This window comes from Poecilia reticulata, chromosome 7 (genome assembly GCF_904066995.2).
Source record: "Poecilia reticulata chromosome 7, P_reticulata-male-v2, whole genome shotgun sequence".
Lineage (NCBI taxonomy): Eukaryota > Metazoa > Chordata > Actinopteri > Cyprinodontiformes > Poeciliidae > Poecilia > Poecilia reticulata.
Window position 1 is genome coordinate 32553997 of NC_088836.1, and position 23628 is coordinate 32577624.

General features: G+C 49.0%; 2 protein-coding genes across 7 annotated transcripts in view; both read left to right on the top strand.

Annotated features, from left to right (window-relative positions):
* plxnb3 (plexin B3) overlaps window positions 1-9057 on the top strand; it is a 49167-nt gene extending 40110 nt beyond the window's left edge. The window contains exons 28-40 of one of the 2 annotated variants that reach the window (XM_081609436.1): window positions 63-129; window positions 206-352; window positions 429-509; window positions 584-662; window positions 746-849; window positions 932-1010; window positions 2296-2462; window positions 3579-3739; window positions 3810-3957; window positions 4036-4100; window positions 5449-5524; window positions 5603-5677; window positions 5748-9057. In XM_081609436.1, coding sequence (XP_081465562.1) covers window positions 63-129; window positions 206-352; window positions 429-509; window positions 584-662; window positions 746-849; window positions 932-1010; window positions 2296-2462; window positions 3579-3739; window positions 3810-3957; window positions 4036-4100; window positions 5449-5524; window positions 5603-5677; window positions 5748-5852 — 1354 coding nt within the window. In that variant the 3' untranslated portion in view covers window positions 5853-9057. Of the gene's footprint in view, window positions 1-62; window positions 130-205; window positions 353-428; window positions 510-583; window positions 663-745; window positions 850-931; window positions 1011-2295; window positions 2463-3578; window positions 3740-3809; window positions 3958-4035; window positions 4101-5448; window positions 5678-5747 lie in introns of both variants that reach the window. The other variant, XM_081609435.1, reaches the window with a different exon arrangement.
* A 1653-nt stretch (window positions 9058-10710) lies between these two features.
* srpk3 (SRSF protein kinase 3) lies at window positions 10711-21904 on the top strand. 5 transcript variants are annotated; one of them, XM_081609455.1, is made up of 17 exons: window positions 10711-11130; window positions 11941-12022; window positions 13038-13501; window positions 13691-14563; window positions 15934-16042; window positions 16121-16208; window positions 16278-16365; window positions 16454-16560; window positions 17073-17238; window positions 17472-17497; window positions 17878-17970; window positions 18086-18137; window positions 18752-18970; window positions 19600-19697; window positions 19784-19891; window positions 20459-20528; window positions 20597-21904. In XM_081609455.1, exons 1-17 carry the CDS (start codon window positions 11121-11123, stop codon window positions 20950-20952), a joined length of 3009 nt encoding a protein of 1002 aa, XP_081465581.1. In that variant the 5' UTR covers window positions 10711-11120; the 3' UTR covers window positions 20953-21904. The 5 variants fall into 5 exon arrangements, with proteins under 5 accessions (XP_081465581.1, XP_081465580.1, XP_081465577.1 ...); XM_081609453.1 differs by having other exon boundaries at window positions 10728-11130; window positions 13038-14563; window positions 20597-20689; window positions 20768-21904; XM_081609451.1 differs by having other exon boundaries at window positions 10717-11130; window positions 13038-14563.
* Window positions 21905-23628: the final 1724 nt, after the last annotated feature.

Consider the following 23628-nt stretch of genomic DNA (forward strand, 5'->3'; position numbering starts at 1 on the left):
CACCCGGACCGGTGAGGGTCCAGCCGGAACCTGGACTGACCTCTGGCTCCTCTGTCTTTCAGGACGGAGACGGTTGTTGAGAAGATGCTGACCAACTGGATGTCCATCTGCCTCTATTCTTTCCTGAAGGTAGCGGTTTCTGTCCATACCTGTCTCTCCTCACCTGCCCCTCCCCCTGTCTCACCCTCACCTGTCTGTCTGACAGGAAGTGGCCGGGGAGCCGCTCTACATGCTCTACCGGGCCATAAAGTACCAGGTGGACAAGGGCCCGGTGGACGCTGTGACGGGGAAGGCCAAGCGGACGCTCAACGACAGCCATCTGCTGCGAGAGGACATCGATTACTCTGCCATGGTAACCATAGCAACAGGACTACCTCCCGCACTCGAGCCTGGTTTGGTCTCACCTGTCTGTCTCACCTGTTCCTCAGACTCTGAACGTCCTGGTGAAGAACGGAGTGGAGGTTCAGCCGTGTCCCATTAAGGTTCTCGACACCGACACCATCACCCAGGTAGGGACACGTTGGACAGACCCCTGGTCACCCGTCGCTCTGCTGCTCACCTGCCAGGGTGTTTCTGTGTCCAGGTGAAAGATAAGATCCTGGATCAGGTCTACAGAGGAGCTCCGTTCTCTCAGAGACCAGCAGCAGACAGTCTGGACCTGGGTGCGCACTAGTCCTCCTCACCTGTTTCACCTCTCCTTAGTCTGACAGGCAGCCGGTTCTCACCTGTGTACGTTTGTCTGCAGAGTGGCGTTCGGGTCAGGCAGGTCACCTGACTCTGTCGGATGATGATGTCACAGCAGTGGTTCACGGTCGCTGGAAAAGGCTCAACACGCTGCAGCATTACAAGGTGCGAACCGACCAATCACAGCGAGTCTCCGCCTTCCTGTCTCACTGCTGCTCATCTTTACGTCACATTCTCCGTTCCTCAGGTTCCAGATGGCGCCACAGTCGCCCTCATCCCTCGATTTCTCAGTTCAGGGGTCAACCAGGTGTTTCAGACGGGAGAAAGTAAGAACCGACACACCTCAGCCATCAGAATCACAGGAAATCTGTTGACAACCCAGACCGTTGACCACTCCCCGGACCGTTGACCACAACCCGGACCGTTGACCACAACCAAGACCGTTGACCACAACCCGGACCGTTGACCACAACCCGGACCGTTGACCACAACCCGGACCGTTGACCACAACCCGGACCGTTGACCACAACCCAACCTGTTGACCACAACTCAGCCTGTTGACCACAACCCAGTCTGTTGACCACAACCCGGACCGTTGACCACAACCAAGACCGTTGACCACAACCCGGACCGTTGACCACAACCCGGACCGTTGACCACAACCCGGACCGTTGACCACAACCCGGACCGTTGACCACAACCCAGTCCGTTGACCACAACCCAACCTGTTGACCACAACCCGGACCGTTGACCACAACCCAGTCTGTTGGCCACAACCCGGACCGTTGACCACAACCCGGACCGTTGACCACAACCAAGACCGTTGACCACAACCCGGACCGTTGACCACAACCCAGTCTGTTGGCCACAACCCGGACCGTTGACCACAACCCGGACCGTTGACCACAACCAAGACCGTTGACCACAACCCGGACCGTTGACCACAACCCAGTCTGTTGGCCACAACCCGGACCGTTGACCACAACCCGGACCGTTGACCACAACCCAGTCTGTTGGCCACAACCCAGACCGTTGACCACAACCCAGACCGTTGACCACAACCCAGTCTGTTGGCCACAACCCAGACCGTTGACCACAACCCAGTCTGTTGGCCACAACCCGGACCGTTGACCACAACCCAGTCTGTTGACCACAACCCAGACCGTTGACCACAACCCGGACCGTTGACAACAACCAAGACCGTTGACCACAACCCAGACCGTTGACCACAACCCAGACCGTTGACCACAACCCGGACCGTTGACAACAACCAAGACCGTTGACCACAACCCAGTCTGTTGACCACAACCCGGACCGTTGACCACAACCCAGACCGTTGACCACAACCCAGACCGTTGACCACAACCCAGTCTGTTGACCACAACCCAGACCGTTGACCACAACCCAGTCTGTTGACCACAACCAAGACCGTTGACCACAACCCAGTCTGTTGACCACAACCCAGACCGTAGAACATTTAGGAGGAAACAGGTGGGACCAGCTAACAGAACTTCCTGGAACGTCTTCAGAAACATTGATGACCAGGTCGGTCCATTGTGACATACGAGATCATCTTGTGGGGATGACTAACGGTGTCTGATGTTGCCATAGAAACACCAATGCTGGAAGGTGAGGAAGAGGAGGGTCTGCGTCTGTGGCACCTGGTGAAGAGCAGCGAAGATTCAGAGATCCCAAAACATCGGAAGAGCAGCATGAGGGAACGGGAGAGAGCCAAGGCCATTCCTGAGATTTACCTGACCAGACTGCTGTCCATGAAGGTAGCGCACACACACACACACCTACACACACACACACACACACACACCTACACACACACACCTACACACACACACACACACACACCTACACACACACACACACACACACACACACCTACACACACCCACACACCCACACACACACACACACACACACACACACACACACACACCTACACACACACACACACCTACACACACACACAGACACCTACACACACACACACCTACACACACACACCTACACACACACACACCTACACACCTACACACACACACCTACACACACACACACCTACACACACACACCCACACACACACACACACCTACACACACACACACACCTACACACACACACACCTACACACACACACCTACACACACACACACCTACACACACACACCTACACACACACACACCTACACACCTACACACACACACCTACACACACACACACCTACACACCTACACACACACACCTACACACACACACACACATGCACACACACACACACACCTACACACACACACACACCTACACACACACACACACACACACACACACACACACACACACACCTACACACCTACACACACACACCTACACACACACACACACCTACACACACACACACACACACACACACACACACACACACCTACACACACACACACACGCACACACACACCTACACACACACACACACCTACACACACACACCTACACACACACACACACATGCACACACACACACACACCTACACACACACACACACACACCTACACACACACACACACACACACACACCTACACACACACACACATGCACACACACACACCTACACACACACACACACACACACACACCTACACACACACACACACACACACACACCCACACACACACACACCCACACACACACACACACACACACACACACACACACACCACACACACACACACACACACACACACACACACACACACACCTACACACACACACACACACACACACACACACACCTACACACACACACATTCTCACACACCTACACACACACACACACACACAGAGGGTCGTGGCTGATGGACGGTGTCCGTGTCTCTGCAGGGGACGCTGCAGAAGTTCGTGGATGACGTCTTTGTGGCCATCCTCAGCACCAAGCGTCCTCCTCCCATAGCTGTCCGGTTTTTCTTCGACTTCCTGGACGACATGGCGGAGAAACACGGGATCGACGACCCCGAGACTGTCCACATCTGGAAGACAAACAGGTGAGACCTGCTGGACTCCGCCCCCTCCGCCTGTCTCTGCGCGGTGTCTCTCTGACCCGTCTGTCTCCAGTCTCCCTCTGAGGTTCTGGGTCAACATCCTAAAGAACCCGCAGTTCGTCCTGGACGTCCAGGTGACGGACAGCATCGACGCCGTCCTCTCCGTCATCGCCCAGACCTTCATCGACTCCTGCACCACCTCCGAACACAAAGTGGGACGGGTAGGACCGTCTGTCCCGCCGCTGTCCGTCTGCTCTGTCCCCTCCATGTGACATCACACTGTCTTTCTGTCCAATCAGGACTCTCCAGTCAACAAGCTGCTTTATGCCAGAGAGATCCCGCGATACAAACAGCTAGTGGAGCGGTGAGACAGCTACTGCACCTGGTTCTGGTTCCGGTCCAGCCTGGTTCTGGTCCTGGTTCCGGTCCAGCCTGGTTCTGGTTCTGGTTCCGGTCCAGCCTGGTTCTGGTTCCGGTCCAGCCTGGTTCTGGTTCAGCCTGGTTCTGGTTCTGGTTCCGGTCCAGCCTGGTTCTGGTTCCGGTCCAGCCTGGTTCTGGTCCTGGTTCCGGTCCAGCCTGGTTCTGGTTCTGGTTCCGGTCCAGCCTGGTTCTGGTCCTGGTTCCGGTCCAGCCTGGTTCTGGTTCTGGTTCCAGTCCAGCCTGGTTCTGGTTCCGTTCCAGCCTGGTTCTGGTTCTGGTTCCGGTCCAGCCTGGTTCTGGTTCTGGTTCTGGTTCTGGTTCTGGTTCCGGTCCAGCCTGGTTCTGGTTCTGGTTCTGGTTCCGGTCCAGCCTGGTTCTGGTCCTGGTTCCGGTCCAGCCTGGTTCTGGTTCTGGTTCCGGTCCAGCCTGGTTCTGGTTCCGGTCCAGCCTGGTTCTGGTTCCGGTCCAGCCTGGTTCTGGTTCAGCCTGGTTCTGGTTCTGGTTCCGGTCCAGCCTGGTTCTGGTTCCGGTCCAGCCTGGTTCTGGTCCTGGTTCCGGTCCAGCCTGGTTCTGGTTCTGGTTCCGGTCCAGCCTGGTTCTGGTCCTGGTTCCGGTCCAGCCTGGTTCTGGTTCTGGTTCCGGTCCAGCCTGGTTCTGGTTCCGGTCCAGCCTGGTTCTGGTTCTGGTTCCGGTCCAGCCTGGTTCTGGTTCTGGTTCCGGTCCAGCCTGGTTCTGGTTCTGGTTCTGGTTCCGGTCCAGCCTGGTTCTGGTTCTGGTTCCGGTCCAGCCTGGTTCTGGTCCTGGTTCCGGTCCAGCCTGGTTCTGGTTCTGGTTCTGGTCCAGCCTGGTTCTGGTTCTGGTCCTGGTTCCGGTCCAGCCTGGTCTGATTCTGGTTCTGGTTCCGGTCCAGCCTGGTTCTGGTTCTGGTTCCGGTCCAGCCTGGTTCTGGTTCTGGTTCCGGTCCAGCCTGGTTCTGGTCCTGGTTCCGGTCCAGCCTGGTTCTGGTTCTGGTTCTGGTCCTGGTTCCGGTCCAGCCTGGTCTGGTTCTGGTTCTGGTTCCGGTCCAGCCTGGTTCTGGTTCTGGTTCTGGTCCTGGTTCCGGTCCAGCCTGGTCTGGTTCTGGTTCTGGTTCCGGTCCAGCCTGGTTCTGGTTCTGGTTCCGGTCCAGCCTGGTTCTGGTTCTGGTTCCGGTCCAGCCTGGTTCTGGTTCTGGTTCCGGTCCAGCCTGGTTCTGGTCCTGGTTCCGGTCCAGCCTGGTTCTGCTCAGTACCTGTCTCTCTCTCTGTCTCCAGGTACTACAGTGACATCCACAGCGCCGCATCAGGATGCTACCAGGAGATGAACTCCACTCTGACGGAGCTGTCCGGGGTAAACAGAACCAGAACCAGAACCAGAACCAGAACCAGCTGTCTCTCCTCCTGTCTCACTCCTGCTGTCTCCCTGCAGAGCTTCGCCTCAGAGATGAACAGCCTCGTTGCTCTTCATGAACTCTACAAATACATCAACAAATATTACGACCAGGTAACTCCGCCCCCTCACGTCATGTGACCTCTGACCTGCACAGGTACAAACCTGTCCTCCCCGTCTCCAGGTCATCATGTCCCTGGAGGAGGACACGTCGGGTCAGAAGATGCAGCTGGCGTATCGGCTGCAGCAGGTCGCCGCCCTGGTGGAGAACAAAGTCACTGACCTCTGACCTGCGAGTCCTGAGGAAGAGGAGAGACAGCGAAGCTGATTGGACGGCTGCCGCCTGTCTGTCTCTGTGGGGGACGCCCAGTCTTTCATAATCGGTCTTCCGGTTCCCTCACACGGCGGCGGCCACCATCTTACGACAATCCAACCAATCAGGGAGCGCCGTCGCCGCCTGCTGCCTTGCACTACAATTCCCAGAGTTCTTTGCTGTCTGAGTCTAAAAGCACAACTTCAATAGTTTCTTCTGTGTTTGTGTTGGTTCTGACATGAAACCTGCTGTTTTCTATGTTTTTCTACTGAAACCAGGGGATTGGACTCTGAACGGCCAGAACCAGAAGTTCTGGTGCTGCTGGGCGTTTCTGAACGCAATAATCTGAATCAGGGAGCGTTTTCATCTGACCCGGTTCTGCAGAGGTTTTGGACTCGGACCTCAGGTCGAACTGCGGCGGTGAGAAGGGAAACCGGTCCGGATGTTGGCGCGCACTTCGCCGCTCCTCACCTGGCTGCAGCCAACAGGAAGGGGCGGGACTCAGACCTTATTTGGAAATGGGACCATTACACTCCGGAAGTGAAGGGGGCGCTATTTCCTATATTATCCACAGTCTCCCGTTTTTATTTTCTTTTTAAATCTGTGATATATTTTCATCTTTAGGAAGGATTTTCTCTCTCAGCATGTATTTGAACTTCTCTCTTTTATTTACAGTTTTTAAATTCTGTTCTGTGAACTTCTAAATCTGCTCCTTAGTCGCATCTTTTCGGGTCTACTACTGCCTCTAGTGGCGTGGGGTGGTATCACAACTAATATAATTACGTTACTTAATGAGTCTTTATTATTTACTGCTATTTCCAGCATTATTGGCACCATAAAAGATAAATTCTCTAATTAGACAGCATGCTGTTTTATTTTCTTAACGATGTAGAGCGAATGACATAAACAAGATATTTATATGTTATGAATTTTTATACATATCCATCATTTACAGCAGGGGGCCCCAAACCTTTTCCTGAGGGCCACGTAACGTTTCCCTTCTCTGCTGGGGGCCGGAGTCAGTTTGTAAGTGACGATAGCAGGAGAGCCTACATGTAGAAATATATTGTTTTCCAGAAAACACAATCAAATAATCCTCTCTGGGTTCTTCACAGGATAAATCCAGGAAGGATTATAAAATACGGACTATAATCCGATTTATAGGAAGAATAAAAGAAATAAGGAGACATGATGACATAATGAACTATAATAACCATTTACAATGTAAACATAAGAAACTGAATTGAGCAGAAGTCAATAAGAAACAAATGATTCACAGAATAACAACCAGGGTCGTTAAACAAGTAAAAATTCACATTATTGGTTTTACTGTGACATTTATATTATTCTGAGAGGTTTTTTTGTTGGTAAAATCTTATACATAGGAAAAACTAAAAAGAAACTATTTAATCTGCCATGGTGGAAATTTTCCTTCGTCTCTAAAACAATAAAATAAAACATTTGTAGAATCACAATATCAACAATTTGTGCATTGAGTAAAACACTTGGCCTGCTACAGGTAAATGTTATCATTGAGTTTTAAGAATATTGTACCATCAATAAATGACGTCTAATGGATGTTCTCAGTACCAGAGGAACAGAAACACCTTCATGAGCTGAACTGATGGACAGAGAGGACGGATGCTCTGCTGAAATATTCCTCTCTGTCTTCCAGGTTCTCTCAGCAAACAGTTGAGACAGAAATGTTTTTGGTTTCACCATCATTTACCTGCTGCTACACCTGCCATTCTAACTATTCTGAGAAGTTTGTCTGTTGGTCTGCAGCTCATGTCACCAAAGCAGCCGAGGAGATGAAAAGTTACAACTTGACTTTAAATGTTGTCTTAGCTTGAGGTGAAACTCAAGTTAGAAGTTTTAACATTTTAACTCAAAAACCTCTAGTTGTGTAAACCCAAGATCTTCTTAAAAGGTAAGAAGATCAGTTCTTAAAGATGTAGTCGGCGATATGAGCGCAGTTCAGCTGACTGTCCAGGAGTTATTTAAAATGTGTCAGTTTCAACAGGTTGGCCATCGAGAGAAACTGGAATCACTTTCAGGTCATTTAATCGGCTCCACCTCCTCACAGAAATGAAACATTAATAAAGTCTTTCTGGTATTCTGATTTAATGTCATTATATTAGTTGTGATAGAGGCAGTAGCAGGCCCGAAAAGATGCGACTAAGGAGCAGATTTAGAATTTCACAGAAAGACACAGAATTTAAAAACTGAGCTGCGCTGAAGTAAATAAAAGAGAGAAGTTCAAATACATGCTGAGAGAGAAAATCCTTCCTAAAGATGAAAATATATCAGATTTCAAAAGAAAATAAAAACGGGAGACCGCTGATAATATAGGAAATAGCGCCCCCTTCACTTCCGGAGTGCAGTGGTCCCATTTCCAAATAAGGTCTGAGTCCCGCCCCTTCCTGTTGGCTGCAGCGAGGTCCTTCTCGAAACAGCGACGCTGCGTATTAATCAATGAGAACAATCCGCGTTACTAACTTATTGTGTTGTATAGACTATTTATATTTATTTATCCCCGCTGTGCCTTCGCTCTGCAGCTAGGGGGCGTCCCAATGCATGATGGGAAGATAAAATGAACTGTTCCTTCAGCAGGAAGTGAGCCCAGCTGCAGGTCTAACTGGTTTAACTGGTCCGTCTGGCTGAGACCAGAACTATCAGAATCTATATGGATCCGAGAGGACCATCAGAACCTTCCTGGACTGATGGACGGGCTTGACCAAGCAGACAGACTCTGATGTTGTAGAACCGGACCAGAACCGGGTCCAGCTGATACTTTTTCTTCTCCATGTTTTGCTGTTTGTGTTTTTTGGGCCTGTGTTTGACCCGTAGTTGTAGTTCTTTACTCACGGTAGCTTCTGCATGATGATGATGATGATGATGATGATGATGATGATGGTGCTTTCTTCTTTTTCATATCTTTCAATGTTTACTTTTTGAAATAAGGGGCGGGGCTTCCACTGGTGACCTAATGAGACTGAAGCTGAGCTCTGATTGGTGGAGCTGTGAGGGCGCGGGGGTTAGCTGTGTGTAAATGTGCCTGTACATATCTGTGAGGAAGACCACGATGAAGATGAGTCTGTCTCAGATTAAAAATGGGCTTTTATTGTGAAGGGCCACAGGTCAAACAGTTTGTATCATAAAAATAAAGTTCTAATTTTAATTATTGTTTGTTTTTATTCTTTCCACTGCCAGGGCTGGGGGCCCCAGGCCCAGGCCTCTAAATATGTTCTACATCAGTGGTGCCGAACCCACCAGTTTCATATGTGGACTCACTGAACCCTCCTGCAGTGATAAATAAAATATGATTTTTTTAACCCAAATTCAAGACATAGGGGTGACCCAGCTAGAGTCTAGTTCACTCCATGGTCACCAAGTCTTCTTAAAGGTAGAGTCTCTGAGATCAGTTCTTCAAACTATACTCAGTGTTTTCAGTTGATCTGACTGTCCAGGAACGACCAGAGGTTTTAAAATCTGCCACAGTTTCAACAGGTTGGCCATCGAGAGAAACTGGAACCACTTTAAGGTCTTTAGATCATTTAATTAGCTTTACATTCTTAAGACAATGAAAAATTAATCATAAATAATAAAGACTTTGCGGTATTCTGATTCAGTAATGTAATTATATTAGTTGTGTTACCACCCCACGCCACTAGAGGCAGTAGCAACCCCGGAAAGATGCGACTAAGGAGCAGATTTAGAAGTTCACAGAAAGCTACAGGATTTGGTAAAAACTGAGTTTTGCTGAAGTAAATAAAGACACAAGTTCAAATCCATGCTGAGAGAGAAACTCCTTCAATCAGGGCTCCTCCTCAGCTCTGATTGGCTCAGCAATGTAACGTGATCCTCTGATTGGCTAAGCAATGTAACGTGATCCTCTGATTGGCTAAGCTATGTAACGTGATCCTCTGATTGGCTAAGCAATGTAACGTGATCCTCTGATTGGCTAAGCAATGTAACGTGATCCTCTGATTGGCTCAGCAATGTAACGTGATCCTCTGATTGGCTAAGCAATGTAACGTGATCCTCTGATTGGCTAAGCAATGTAACGTGATCCTCTGATTGGCTAAGCTATGTAACGTGATCCTCTGATTGGCTAAGCAATGTAACGTGATCCTCTGATTGGCTAAGCAATGTAACGTGATCCTCTGATTGGCTCAGCAATGTAACGTGATCCTCTGATTGGCTCAGCAATGTAACGTGATCCTCTGATTGGCTCAGCTATGTAACGTGATCCTCTGCAGCAAGTGACGGCAAAGCGGGGCGTCATCACGACTTTACACAAGTTCATGTGTCTTTACCTCCTGCAGAGGCTCCACCGAACCCCTGGAGTTCGATCGAAGTATGTAGAACCACTGATCTACATACTTAGCTTAATTAGTAATCTAAATAAGCTAAGTAGCTTACAAACTACTTACCTTTGAATTAAATATTTAGTTTGTATATTGCTATGTTTGTATGTAGTTTGAAATTGACATTTGTAAATGAATGAATAACAAGATGAAAATATAAGTTGAACCCCAAATTTTTCCTCTTTTTACAGGTCAAATAACCCAAATTATTGCTGTTAATATTTGACTGTAACTTTACAAACGGCGCTGTAAATCTCAGAACTGGTTTTAGGTTCTCTTGGTTTGGATTTATCCCTTCAGTACCAATAAAGACCACTTCATGAAAGTGACAGAACCAGCTCCATCTGATCAGGTTCTTGGTTCTGGACGGGATAAAACCTTCATGTTTCCACTAACAGGAAGGGAACATCAATGGAAACTTTATGGAGAGTCTTTCGCCTTCCTGTTTTCTCTGATCTCACTTCCTGTCAGGACAGACTGACCCTCGGCCCCACATCCTCCACATCCGCCCCTGCTCGGTTTCAGCCTGACAGGTCAGTGCGCATGCGCAGAGCCGGGTGTCCGGTGTCAAACCGAGCAGCTGTTGAGTTCGTTCAGGGCAGAACCGAACCAGCACGTGCTGCACAGCCTCTTTAACGGAACGGACCCCGTCCCAAAGCCGACACAGAACCGGGATCCAGCCGGTACAGACACCCGGAGTCCGATCCGGAACCAGTAGGAAAGCTAACGGAGCTAACGGAGCCGAACCGTCTGCTGACCGACAGGCCGCGGTCCGGTCCCGTCCGGACCATCTCCGCGTTTCAGACCCTGCTTCTGCTGCTGCTTGGAAAGGTTCTGTCTGAGAACCGGTTCGGCTGGAAGACAGGAACCGGACATGCTGATAGGTAAAGAAGGCCTGACCCGGTTCAGGGGGAGGTTCCGTGAGTCTGGGTCCAGCAGCGTCTCCACCAGACTCCATTAAAAACACTTTTTACTTTATTTCTGTCAGTTCGGATCAGGTGGTCCAGAGATGCTCCAGCTTCCGGTCTAGATCAGTTGACCCAGAAATACTGAGATTCTGCTGCACTGCTTTCATTTTAACCTTAAATGTTCTGGTTCCGAGCTGCTGCTCTGAGGTCCTTCATGGTCAGAACCTGACCAGGTTCTGCTGGGGTCCGGTCCAGATTCTGAAACAGCTTCCTGTAAGAACTGATGAAGAAATGATGAAGAAATCTTCTCCAATACCGAGCAGATTAACTTAGACTGAGTCTACTGACGAACTCTGGTTATCTTAACCCTGAACGTCCGGTTAGTTGTATCTAGGTTATCTGGTTAATTCTGGTTATCTTAACCCTGAACGTCCGGTTAGTTGAATCTAGGTTATCTGGTTAATTCTGGTTATCTTAACCCTGAACGTCCGGTTAGTTGAATCTAGGTTATCTGGTTAATTCTGGTTATCTTAACCTGGATAAACTTTGGGGAAGCTGTCTCTGTGAGGAGCTTTGGCTGTGATGCCACAGATCAGCCGCTCTAAATAGCCATGATGGAGTCACTCGGTGGTTTGATCCCCGACTGCTGGAGAGCCGATCTTATCTGATGTAATATTTGAGTCTGGCGTTGGGCCCATAAGTTCTATCCAGAACCTGAAGTCACCGGGTTCTGGCTCTGGTGGTGAGTGATGGGGACGGACTCTGACTGTTTGTTGTTTTTCTCAGCGGCTGTCGGAAGCTCCGCCCCCACAGGCAAGAAACGACGGCGAGGCAAGAAGCACCGGAGAGTCCGAGCTGAGGACAGCAGGTAGGGACGCAGATCTCACACATAAAGACCAACGTAAACACTGAGGGGCGTGTCACAGCAGGAAGTGATGTCGCTGCAGAGGGAGGGGCTTAGCAGGGGGAGGAGTCTGCAGATCAAAGTGATTGAAGGTGGATCCACAGTAGAAACCCGCCATGTTCTGGTTCTGAATAATTTTCTTTCCTGGTGTCAGTCCGACAGAACCGGGTCGGCTCACCGGAACCACACAGTGACAGACATAGGTCCGCTGACCCGCAGACTCATGGAGCCACAAATAGAAGCAGAAGCTGGATCCAGAGCCGGGGTGCAGCAGCTCCATGTGACATGTCCGATGGCCTCAGCAGCACCGAAATAGCCGAGCGCGCTCACTGGGGCCGACACCTGAGCTGCAGACACCCTGACATCATCTGCAGCTGCTTTTAGTTTACACTGGTCAGCCAGAGCTCATGGACGCCGTCAGGACCGGGTGCTGCATCCCTCCACATCATCCCAGACATTCCCATGACGGACCGGACTGAGCGCGCTCAGTGTGGCGGTTAAGAGCTTCCAGTAAAATGATCTTCTGCAGTTACCCGAGAGAACATCGCCTCTGTTCTTTCGGTTGCACATTGCCAATAAATGAAGGGTTTTAAGGTAGAGCAAAGACCAGATTACCATCCTGCCTAAAGCAGATCTTGCAAAGGAGTTGTATGTGTACCCAATTCATTGATGGTATCGAGGAGAGCGAGGTGTGGTTGAAACCTCCAGGTATCATATCATCAGACAGATGGCAGGCAGAGAGATGAAGGAGTCTGGGATATGATCCCGGGGCCACAGCTGCATCAGTCCTGGAAGTTGAATTGGACTCGTATAGAAACCTTCTGCATAAATCCAGATGCAGAGATGACTGATTGGATTAAAACTGACAGCCGTTTTTATTGTATCATTGTTTCGTTGTGAATAAACTGGATCAAAATGGAATTTTCTATTCCAAATGTTGCATTCTGAAATTGTTTTCCATCCTTAATTCCCTTTTCAGGCCTGAAGAGGGCAGTGATTTTCTGAAGACTGATGGTACTCCCCTCCAAATACCATTACAGAATGATGCCCAAAAAGACCAGCTCCCCCCAGAAGGTCCTACAAACGGCACCGACGGGGAAGGTCCAGAGGGTCCAGAGTCTGGCACAATTTTCCCCGAGAGATCCATCCAGACACCTTGCCTTCAAGGTCCCCAGCAGTCCCTAATGTCCCAGATTCCAAACCAGACAACCCAGTCACCTGTTCCCCAAAGCCCCCATCATTCAGCACAGCCACCAAGTTCCCACAGTCCAAACCATATTACTCAACCACTTCAGAGAGACCAGTCACCACATCCTGAAAGTCCCCACCAGAAAACCCAGTCACTTGTTCCCCAGAGTCCTTTCCAGACCACCCAGTCACCTGTTCCCCAGAGTCCCCATCATTCACCTGTTCCCCAGAGTCCCCACCAGACCACCCAGTCACCTGTTCCCCAGAGTCCCCATCATTCACCTGTTCCCCAGAGTCCCCATCATTCACCTGTTTCCCAGAGTCCCCATCATTCACCTGTTTCCCAGAGTCCCCATCATTCACCTGTTTCCCAGAGTCCCCATCATTCACCTGTTTCCCAGAGTCCCCATCATTCACCTGTTTCCCAGAGTCCCCATCATTCACCTGTTCCCCAGAGTCCCCACCAGACCACCCAGTCACCTGTTCCCCAGAGTCCCCATCATTCACCTGTTTCCCAGAGTCCCCATCATTCACCTGTTCCCCAGAGTCCCCATCATTCACCTGTTCCCCAGAGTCCCCATCATTCACCTGTTCCCCAGAGTCCCCATCATTCACCTGTTCCCCAGAGTCCCCATCATTCACCTGTTCCCCAGAGTCCCCAGCATTCAGCACAGTCACCAAGTTCCCACAGTCCAAACCATATTACTCAACCACTTCCTCCTCAGAGCCCCCACCAGATAACCCAGGCGCTGCATCAGCACAGCATAAACCAGATAGCAATATTCACTCCAGAACCTGTAGAAACTATAATGCCCCCTGAAATTACTCTCAACAACTCCCAGTGTCCTAGCCAATCATCTTCTGCTGCATTAAAAAGCTTTGGCCAGAATCTCAGCAAGTCACCACCAGATGTTAACAACATTACCCAGAATGCCTCAGCACACGGTTTTACTGAGTTCTTCCAACCACCAACCTCACCTTGCAGCGTTACCTCTGAGATTTCTGCAGTACTTGCACAAAACCCTGTTACAGCTCCTCCCACTAGTTTGTTATGCCCCACCCACTCTGACCCCTTCCTCCTGACCTCGATGACCTTTACTTCCAGTGCCTCCTCCCACTCTCTGTGCTCCTCCTCCTCTCTCCTCTGTTCTCTGGATTCTCCATTCAGCTTCCCTCCCATGACATCATCTGCCCCATCTCATCTGGCTATGCCCCCTCCACATCAGAGCCCGCCCCCTGTAGAGCTAATCCCGCCCCCAGCCCAGTTGCTTGGCTCTGATGATGAAGAGCAGGAAGACCCTTCAGATTATTGTAAAGGTGAGTTGATTAAACCTTCAGGCTTACTACTGACACCTGACCATCTTCTCATCTCTACCCAAAATGGCTACACAAAGTCAACTTCAATATGCTGCATTGCAATAACATTTTTCCTCTCAAGTTGAAGAGAAGTTAGGACAGTGGAGCCATGTACCTCTCTAAAGGGCTAGTTTGAATGTGTGAGAAGTTATCAGTTGTACTTCCCTGATTTGTAGTAGAAAGATGTCACATCACTGACAGCTTGTTGGAATCTGTAAGCTAGCAGCTAGTCAGATGTAAACTGTCCGTTTTAACCGACTTCAGCCATTCAAACAACTCAAGCCAAACATGTTCTTGTCCTTTTAGCTCTTCTTTATCCTGTGGGGGGAGAACTTCCTGGCAGGTTCCACCTTGGACAGGTCGCCAATAGAGCACAAAGACCAGATTACAATCCTGCCTAGAGCAGGTCTTGTAGAGAACGTGTATGTATCCCCAAAACATTGATAGTACAGAGGAGAGAGAGGCATGTTTGAAACCTCTGGGTATGGAAACGCTGGAGTCATATTTACCTCCAGCCTCCTAAGTCTACAGCAGCATAGCTACTAAGATATCTTAAGATAAGCTAAGCCAGTCCCGTAGACTGACGCATCCTCTAGACCAGGAGCGGACAACTCTCCTGGTCTAGAGGACCACACCTGAGCCAAATGACCAGGTCATTAGCAGGACTCTGGAAAAGTTGACTGCATACTAAGGAGGTGATTCAGCCATTTGATTGAAGTGTGTTAGACCAGGAACACGTGTAAACGTTGCAGGACACCGGCCCTTGAGGACTGGAGTTGCCAACCCTGGTCTCAATCCTTAGGCACTCTGATTGGAGTGCACTGAAGGTAAATGTAGGTTACTGAGCAGCATAATTTCAAAATGGAACTCATGTGTCTATAAAGTTCCACAGGTGACAGTCCACGGCAGGGCAGAAACAAGAAGTGAAGTCAAAGTAAATGTCTGTAGACCACAAGGACTTAATTGGTTCAAGGAACAAATTCCAGAAAAGGATGATGGATGCAGGACAAAAAACACTTTGGCAACAATGAATGCTATGAAAAGCACCGCTGTCTGCATAATTTGGGAATAGAAGAAGTTTGGGAAAACCAGGACCAACCATGTGTCTGTCCATCTACCAAACCATTTTGAGGAATGGGGTCTTGGTGAGAGAAGTGACTGAGAGCATTCTCTCAGTAGGTTAGTCATTGCTAGCACATTTCGTCAGTCAGTGTTGATGATAGAATGGCCAACATTTCAAACAGAAGTCTTCTCATGTTGTCACTATCAGGTATGTGTGGATTGTCCTGTACCTGGAGACAAGTCTCACTCTGTGGTCTCTGACTCTCCAGGTGGATACTACCCAGTAAAGATCGGAGACCTGTTCAACGGCCGCTACCATGTGGTCAGGAAACTGGGCTGGGGACACTTTTCCACAGTGTGGCTCTGCTGGGACCTGCAGTCAGTAGTGACTTGTGTTTGAAAAGCATGTTTCCACAGATCAACTCGTTTCAGACTCTCAATGTATGTTTTCTTCAGAAAGAAGCGCTTTGTGGCCATGAAGGTGGTGAAGAGCGCTCCTCATTACACCGAGACGGCTCTGGATGAAATCAAACTGCTGCGATGTGTGAGTATGATGTCCTGATCTCTACCACCAGCGGTTACTGGTGTGCTCAGGTAACCTGTCTCTCTCCAGGTGAGGGACAGCGACCCCTCTGACTCGTACAGAGAAACCATCGTCCAGCTCATTGATGACTTCAAGATCTCTGGAATCAATGGAGTGCGTATCCTTAACCATGAGCTGTCCTTCTGCCCCCAGGCTGTGTCCACCCATTGTCCACCTGTCTCAGTAGTTTCCTCAGCCTTTCTCAGATGTCTGTATGGTTCTGGAGGTTCTGGGTCATCAGTTATTAAAATGGATCATTAAATCAAACTATATGGGACTTCCTCTGGTCTGTGTCAAGACCATCATCCGACAGGTACCACCGCCACAAACGTGTAGCAAAGTGTTCGTCTGGGTTTTACTTTATTGACCTTTTGCCTGGGACGTTGCAAAGGGTCAGTACTTCATGGTTCTGCCATAACTAGGACAAAGACAATATGGTCATACTGTTATCAGTTATATTTTTAGAACCATATGCTTTCTAACGACACTTCCATTGTTTACACCACATTCTTGGGCTTACTATACAAATTCTGCGCACTCCGTCTGCAAACAGCTCAGATTTGATTGTCCAGGGCATCTATTGCTTACATTTCTCATGAATAATCCCTGATTTCCCACAATCCAAATGGATACTAGAACGTTTGTTGAGTGCTAAGCTCCCTATAGCAGCTTTGTGTTTGCCTGCAGCACCTCCGCAGGACCTCCTAGTATGTGGAGGCCTTAACTCCGACATGGTGACTAGGACACCTTGACTACATCGTACTCTGGCTGATTGGCCTGTAGCCTTTTGATGGTTCTGACCCAAACTCGGTTGCGTGTCTGCAGGTGCTGCAGGGACTCGACTACCTTCACACCAAGTGTAAGATTATTCACACAGACATCAAGCCGGAGAACATCCTCCTGGTTGTTGACGACGTCTACGTCAGAAGATTGGCGGCTGAGGCCACCTTCTGGCAGAGAGCCGGAGCCCCGCCCCCCTCAGGGTCATCAGGTGAGGGCCACCAGCTGATTGGTCAGTAGGTGCTGGAGGTGTATTTTGGAGTTCAGATCTTCTCCCTGTCAGTCTGTCATTACTGGGACCAGTAACTCGGAGCTGTGGGTTGTGGTTGAACTGGCTTCCTGTGGTTTCCTGTCTTTCCTTCACCTGCTTCTTCTAACTGAACCGTTTCTTCTTTCTGTTTCTGTCTTTCCTCCCTGATGGTTTCCTTCCATCTGTGTCTCTAGTTAGCACGGCTCCCAGGGATGAAGAGGTGAGTGCCCAGGTGTGACCTCTGCTGTGTTCTGATTGGTTATCTCACTCTGATAAATCAATACATTTTAGTGGACATAAACGTATCATGATTTTGATTCCAGTTAGTTTTTGGTGGATGTTTGTTTCTTTATGTGGGCGTGGCCACAGTGACATCAGGCAGGCAGGCAGCTGTTATAGCACCACCTAGTGGCTGTCGGAGACATTTCATATTTAGAAACTTCACCTTAAGTCTCAGGTGTCACATGACCTGCTTGGCCCCGCCCCCATGACCACACCCACTTCCTGAGACAGAAAGTGATCAACACAGTTTGAAATAAACTGCCTGGCCTCACCTGTGTGTGTGTGTGTGTGTGTGTGCGTGTGTGTGTGTGTGTGTAGATGGGGAAGTTGTCAAAAAACAAGAAGAAAAAGTTGAAAAGGAAGGCAAAGCGTCAACAGAAGCTCCTAGAGGAAAGGCTCATGGATATACAGGTACACCTGTTGGACCTCGTACGTACTGGAGTGACAGTACACACATCATGGATCCAACAGTGATGTAGCAGCAGCAGCCAGTCAGATGAACACAAGTGCTTCTCTGTGTTTCCAGAGGATGGATGAGGAGGAAGGACTACAGCAGCCTGACGATGTCGACCCGACCTGTGAGTAAAAACGGCCTGTTGGATGTTAACGGTTTATTTTAGTCGGATTCGTGTGCAGTTGAACCCCACGCTGCGCCCCGACGCGGCACCAGGCACCCGTCCAGGCCACTCATGTTGTTTGCTTGTTGGACGGGCGGTACTGAAATGTCAGCTTTCCACCTGCGGAATAATGTAGTTCATTCATTCATTCATTCATTCATTCATTCATTCCAGCCTGTCGTTTAGAGGTGTTTGAACCCGGAGTTGTCCAGGTCAGTTGGTGGTTCCAGGTTCCACTTTTCGCCTTAAAGAAAACATTTTAGTCACATGATGCTTTCAGCAGGAACCTCCTGCAGTCAGACTGAGTCACTCTGACACGTAGGTAACTTCTTGTTTTACACGGTTTGTCTGGGTGGTTAAAGGCCGCTAGCTTAGCATTAGCGCTAGCTGCTTGACCAGAGTATGACGACGGGTCTGAATGTTTTTGAGCTTCGTTCCCTGGACGGCCAGTGAATTGCTGTCTTGTTGGTGACTCTCCTCCTTCCTGCTGCGAGGCGTGGAAACATGAATGTTCTCTCGTTCTGCATCAATGTCCACTAAACTAAAACACAGCAGAAATGTTTCTTCGTTCTCAGGTTCTGTGGTCGTCAATGGCAACGCTTTCTGCTCCACAGCCAATCACAAGCCAAGCCCAGATTCCAGCAGCTCCTGGTTGGACGACAGGTTCAGTGACCCCGCCCCCGGACGCTTCTCCAGCCCCGCCTCCGGCCTATCAGGGCTCTCCAGCTCAGTGATGTCAGCGACCTCCGAGTCGGCGCTGTCCACCCAGTCGGGATGCTCCAGCGGACGAGACGGTGAGACGTTCAGTTGTTACGATGGAGAATTAGAGCCAGATTTAGATTTTTTATTCTTTTATTGTGAGAATAAAGTCCTGATGTTAGCAGAAGAAAGTCAGAGAATTATGAAAACAAGTTGTTTAATGAGCAAAGATTTGATTTATCCAACAGTTTTGATCCTTTTATGGAGGATTCTGTTTCTTTCTTCTGTAATATTTAGACTTTACCTTTATTGTACGACGTTATTCTTATTACACTGAATGTTTATTATTGACATGTGAAAAAATATCCTGGCCAGGATTTTCTTGTAAAAGAGATTTTTAATCTCAAAAAGATTTTCTGGTGAAATAAACGTTAATAAATAAAAGTTACGTTTTCTGTTGTCTCTCTGTTCTTATTTTGGATCGGGAGTCCGTATTGATCGTATTGATCGTATTGATCATATTGATCGTATTGATCGTATTGTTCGTATTGATCGTATTGATCGTATTGGACATTGGAAAGTCAACATGTCTGGTTTTCTAGCTGTTTGGTTGGTCGGTGTCGCCATCAGACGGTGTAATGGCGCTGACTCACCAGCAGGTGGTCAGCGATCTGATTGGCTGAGTTTGTGACCAGTCCCAGCGAAGTTGTTCTCTTGTTGGCAGGATTCAGTTCATCGGACTTCGTCCTGAACCCTCTGGACCCGCAGAACGCCGACCGGCTCCGAGTGAAGATCGCTGACCTGGGGAACGCCTGCTGGGTGGTGAGACATCTTCATCCTCTCCTCTTCCTCCTGTGCAGCTCCGACCAATCAGACGGCTCCCTCTCTCCTTCACTGTGTCTGAGCAGCACAAACACTTCACCGAGGACATCCAGACCAGGCAGTACCGGGCCCTGGAGGTTCTGATCGGAGCAGAGTACGGGCCGCCGGCGGACATCTGGAGCACCGCCTGCATGGTGCGCGCACGCACACACACACACACACACACGCACACACACACACACACACACAGTCGATAATTTTCAGAAAGTTTCTGTTGGATTTCTGGAAGCTGCTCAGAATAATTCATGTTTCACACAAATGGCTCCCCCTGCTGGTGAACTAGAGAAATGATCAGTTTTCTGATGTTTTAGTTTCTGCTCTCTGCTGCCACCACCTGGTGACCAACGGTCTGTCACACATTGAGTAATATTATTATTACACAATTAGACAGGCTGGAAGATAATAATAATAATAACAATGTTATTATCCCCCAGTGAAGACTCTGTGTGTTATGAGTTGATTAGACAGTAAAAACTTTTATGATAAATATAAAAATAATTATATTTATCAAATATAATTGGTTTTTATGTCACTTATTAATTGACATAAAACAAATTAAATGCAGCAACGATATGCAGCCCCTCCAAGATGCTGCAAAACCATAATTTGGTTGCTGCAAATAACCTTCCCAAAAGGCACAAAGCATGAAACCAGGTCCAGAACCGGGTCCAGAACCGGGTCTAACCATCTTCCTCCTCCAGGCGTTCGAGCTCGCCACTGGGGATTACCTGTTCGAGCCGCATTCAGGAGAAGATTACACCAGAGACGAAGGTAAAGCAGGGGAGGGTTCTGGTCGGGTTCTGGTTCTGTACTTCCTCAGTTGTGTAACCTCTCTGCAGATCACATCGCCCACATCATGGAGCTGCTGGGTCCGCTGCCGCTGCCCTTCGCGTTGTCTGGCAGGTACTCCAGGGAATACTTCACCAGGAGAGGTGAGACCCGCCCACAGGTCCCACCGGGCTCTCTGATTGGCTCTCTGATTGGCTGTTTCTCTCGGCATACCTGTCCAGGTGAGCTGCGGCACATCTCCAACCTGAAGCCGTGGGGTCTGTTTGAGGTTCTGCTGGAGAAGTACGAGTGGCCGCTGGACCAGGCGGCGCAGTTCAGCGACTTCCTGCTCACCATGCTGGAGATGGAGCCGGATCGCCGCGCCACGGCGGCGCAGTGCCTGCAGCACGCCTGGCTGCACACATAACGCACACCTGCACACACACCTGCTCACTGTGACTCGCTGACCCGTGTGGTCGGAGACGCCTCTGCTGATTGGGCCACTGGTCAGTGGGCGGGGCCGATGAACGGTTTAGCCCCGCCTCCCCTCTGAAGCTGACCGCCAGTCACACCTGAGGAAGCCTCACCTGTCTGAACTGAGCTGAGGTTGATGCTCAGAGACGACCTTTGACCTGGCCAGGTGAAACCATCCAGATGTTTAGTCCCAGATTAACAGCTGCTGCTCACCTGGACAGGTGAACTGTCAGAGCTGACTCCAGAAATCGCTTCAGTGCTGCTGTACCTCACTTCCTGTTAGACTTCCTGATTTTCCACCTGACTTCCTGTCTTCCTTTCATACTCACTTTTTTCCTGTCTGATTTCTGATCAGTTGTTTGAGTCGATCTGATCGATGAAGCCAGCAGCTCGTCTGTTGCGTCATCGATCGATCACCGATCGATGGATTGACTATCCATCTGCTGATCACCTGATCGGCCGTCAGTCCATCAACCTGTGTGAGTTTCCGGTGCTGAACTTCCACAGATCCGCTGAAATCTGTTTTTCTCTCATTTCCCTGAATTTTAAGTGTTTTTATTGATCCGTTGTCCCTGCTTATTGATTATTGATCAGTAGATTACGAGTTCCACCTGTTCTGATGACGTTAGTGCCTTGAAACAGCCCCGCCCCCTGCAGTGACATCACTGATGATGTCAGGGGATTTTCTACCTGTTTTTGTGTGAATCTCACCTGGTCAGGTGTTCTCTGGTTTCAGAATAAAAGTCGCCTCGGTTCTGGGTTTACTGGGGGTGAATCGGAACCGTTTGGACCTGGTGGTGTAGAACCGCCCGGTTCTCTGGGTTCTGGAGGGAAACCTGCCGCGATCGGTTCCCTGGTTGTAATTTAACGTTTCTGTGCTTTAATTAAACCTTTTCTTATCAGCATCACTGGATGGGAAATTGTTTCATAATGATAATAAATGAAACGTCCTCTAGTCTCCATGGCAACAGTCCACCTGTGCAAAACGCCTGGGTGGACCTAGCCCCGCCTTCGAGGCGCAGCTCCTTCAGACTAGCCAGCAGCAATTAGCAACCAGCTGCTGAGCTGCTGCTCAGAGCGACGCTGGTAAAAACGTTAATAGAGGAGCCATGTTGGGACGACTTCCTGGAGGCGGAGCTTCAGAAAGAGCAGGCGTTCTTAAAGAGACAGAGGCCCGATTTAAAGGTGTTAAAATAGGAAGCAAATTTTTTTAGTCATATTTGATTTATGTAACATTTTTATAAGAATTGAAGGTAACATTGTTACTGATCATGGTGTCCCTTTAAGAGTCAAACTGACCAGACTGGACCAATTGATCACTGATCAAAGCTGATCCAGTTTCTGTATGAGGATGTAAAAGCTCAGTTCAGTCAGACCAGAAGGTTCAGAATAAATCTGCAGGTCAACGACTCGAAGCTCTGCTGCGTTTCCATAGCAACGACATTAATTAGGACAACAAACCGAACTCGATGTGCTGATTGATGGCTGATCATTGCTTCACTCTGTGTGTGACGGATTATTTGGCCTTTTCTTGTAGTTTCTACAGATGATGTTCGTCATAAACTGGTCCTATATAAAGTAACAGTCAGAGATTAGGGTGATGGTCAGGAGACCATCCAACCTTAAAGGCTCGTGATGGTCAGAAATCTCTTCAAACTGCTCAACAGTTTAAACTTTTCTGCTTTCATGCCAATAATAATAAACTAGGAAAACATTTTTTCCTCTGATTATTGAAGAGTATAATTAATTTTCCAGTATTTTCTTATAAAGCATGAATAAGATAAACATTGTTTATGGAAAGTTGTTGCTCCTTCTCACTGTTTTATGACTTTCAGACATTTTCTCGGTTAAATGAAAATAAATTTAAATCTAAATGATCCAATATTTTTGGTCATGTTATCCAGAAAACGCAGCAGCCAGAGTCCTGATCAAACACGGGTTGTTTCTGCCTTCATTTGGCCCCCAGTCAAATCCAGATTATAATCTCAGATTCTCCTTCTCACATAGAAATAATGAGAAATCCTCTTCCTCATCAAGTTTCTGCTGCCCCGCCTGCCTCATCCTGACTCAAGGATCAACGCTGATCTCTGGACTACAGGAAGTCATGATGCTGCCAGTTCACTCTGGAGCCGAGTCGCCCCCTGCTGGGAACCTGAAGGAAGTGTTCCAGGTGTTTCCATGTCAGATTTACCTTCCAACCTGTAAACATCCTGATGGAAAAACATTCAGAAAGTGAAATAAGACCCTAGAGAAACGGAAGCTTGAGGTGCAAAGGTTGGACCTAAACGAGTTTCAAACAAATCGTCTGGTTCCAGATCAATAATCGGTTCAAAATCCCTCGAAGTCTCTGGACCGATCCGATAATCGGCACAGAGACCGGGACTTTGAACCGATTGGCTTTCAGGTTGGACCAATCAGTGATCAGGAATCTGGACCCATCAACTGATGTGATGTAGTTCAGTTCGTCTCTACAGACGTTAGACGGGTTAATTTGACCCGTTTACAAACCAGCAGTGACTTTAGTGGACCTGGTCCCATCCAGGATTCCTGGTTCTGATCCAGTTCTGTGATAATCTGAAGCGGCGCTCCAGCTGCCATCTTCCCTGTAATCAATAATCCAGAAGCTTCG

Coding starts and splice junctions, on each gene's coding strand:
- srpk3 (XM_081609451.1), top strand. Junction 17,239..17,471: donor GCCCCCCTCAGGGTCATCAG/GTGAGGGCCACC, acceptor CTGTGTCTCTAG/TTAGCACGGCTCCCAGGGAT. Junction 20,529..20,596: donor AGATTACACCAGAGACGAAG/GTAAAGCAGGGG, acceptor ACCTCTCTGCAG/ATCACATCGCCCACATCATG.